The sequence below is a fragment of the Carassius gibelio genome, chromosome B15 (assembly GCF_023724105.1).
Source record: "Carassius gibelio isolate Cgi1373 ecotype wild population from Czech Republic chromosome B15, carGib1.2-hapl.c, whole genome shotgun sequence".
Taxonomy (NCBI): Eukaryota; Metazoa; Chordata; class Actinopteri; order Cypriniformes; family Cyprinidae; genus Carassius; species Carassius gibelio.
Window position 1 is genome coordinate 2,026,926 of NC_068410.1, and position 1,358 is coordinate 2,028,283.

A 1,358-nucleotide genomic window follows, 5' to 3' on the forward strand; every position below is an offset into this window, starting at 1 on the left:
ATATGTGCTCGAGGAACCAGGACCATCATCATCAACAGATCCGCTCGACTTTCAGCTTCAGATGCAATCGTTTTGTCACAAAATGAGTCTAAAATAACATTCTCTTTGAATAAAAGCATCTGTTTCACTTGTTGCTTCTTGCTGTTTAAAAACATTTGCATCATTTATGATGGCTGTCTATCAATTATATACACTTCTGGGGTTAATTAGGGTAAATTTTAGGGTACATTCAGGTAAATTGAGTCTATTGTAAAATTACAATAACTGTAGGTCTATTTATAATATTTATATGTAATCACATTACACATATATATTAGATTCAAAATCATTTCAAAATTGTACCTAGACAGCATTTTTAGGCAGTTCTGTTATTTATTTATTTATTTATTTATTTATTAATGTGTCAAAGTAGATTACTGACATAAACGTTTTTTACATCGATGCTATGGACACAATATCAATGCACGCAAAATAAAAATAATGAATAAATTAAATAATAAATAAGGTGCCAGCACTGATTATATATATAAAAAAATCTATTGTCTGCAAGGCTTCTTTCTTTTCTCTAATTATATTTTTGTTATTATCATGCTAAAACTAGCTTTTGGGATCATGTTAAACATTTCTTTAAAAAATAAAAGTAATTTATTACTCTTATTTTTAATAATCCCTCGTTTTAAATACATTATTCACCTTTTTTAAAGCTATGGACACAATATCAATAGATAGATAGATAGATAGATAGATAGATAGATAGATAGATAGATAGATAGATAGATAGATAGATAGCTCAGAGCGTGTCTATCATGTATGGCGGAATGTGTCTAGACGCAGGCTGCGTGAGCGCGTAATGGGCGGAGTTTCTCCGTAAGCCCCGCCCACCCCACCTCGAACACAAACTTCTTTTCCTTCTCAGATCAGAGCCGCAGAAGTCAGTCACGCAGCTTGACGTTACGCAAGGGCCACGCGTTCACTCTCGTGTCTGTGTGGTGGAGAGGGTTCTGCTGTGTCGTGAGCTCTCCTCCGCGCGTGTGAGAGTGTTTTGTGAGTGTGTGTGTGAGTGTGTGTGTGTGTGAGCTGCAGTCATGGCTGTGGACGGAACGGAGCAGCGCGCGCTGCAGTATGAGCAGACTTTGGTGAGTTGTGTTTGTGTGTTTCTCTCGTTATCTCTCAGTCTCTGATTGTGTTTATCAGGGCTCCTCGGCTCTACAGAGCTGGCTGTCGTGTTTGTATGACTCTTGACTTGTTGATGAGTGTCTGTTGTTATCTCGGACTGTTTCTGAAGTATCCCTTTTTAGTTCAAGTCAAAGTTGAGTCACAATAATGATTCATAACTCATGACATGATGAGCTGGAATT

The 1,358-nt window shown here is 37.0% G+C and overlaps 1 protein-coding gene across 2 annotated transcripts in view; it reads left to right on the forward strand.

Annotated features, from left to right (window-relative positions):
• The first annotated feature begins 897 nt into the window (after positions 1 to 897).
• LOC127972630 (chloride channel protein 2-like) overlaps positions 898 to 1,358 on the forward strand; it is a 56,379-nt gene continuing 55,918 nt past the window's right edge. The window contains exon 1 of one of the 2 annotated variants that reach the window (XM_052576281.1): positions 898 to 1,136. In XM_052576281.1, the coding sequence (XP_052432241.1) occupies positions 1,086 to 1,136 (51 nt within the window). In that variant the 5' untranslated portion in view covers positions 898 to 1,085. The remainder of the gene's footprint in view (positions 1,137 to 1,358) is intronic. The other variant, XM_052576282.1, reaches the window with a different exon arrangement.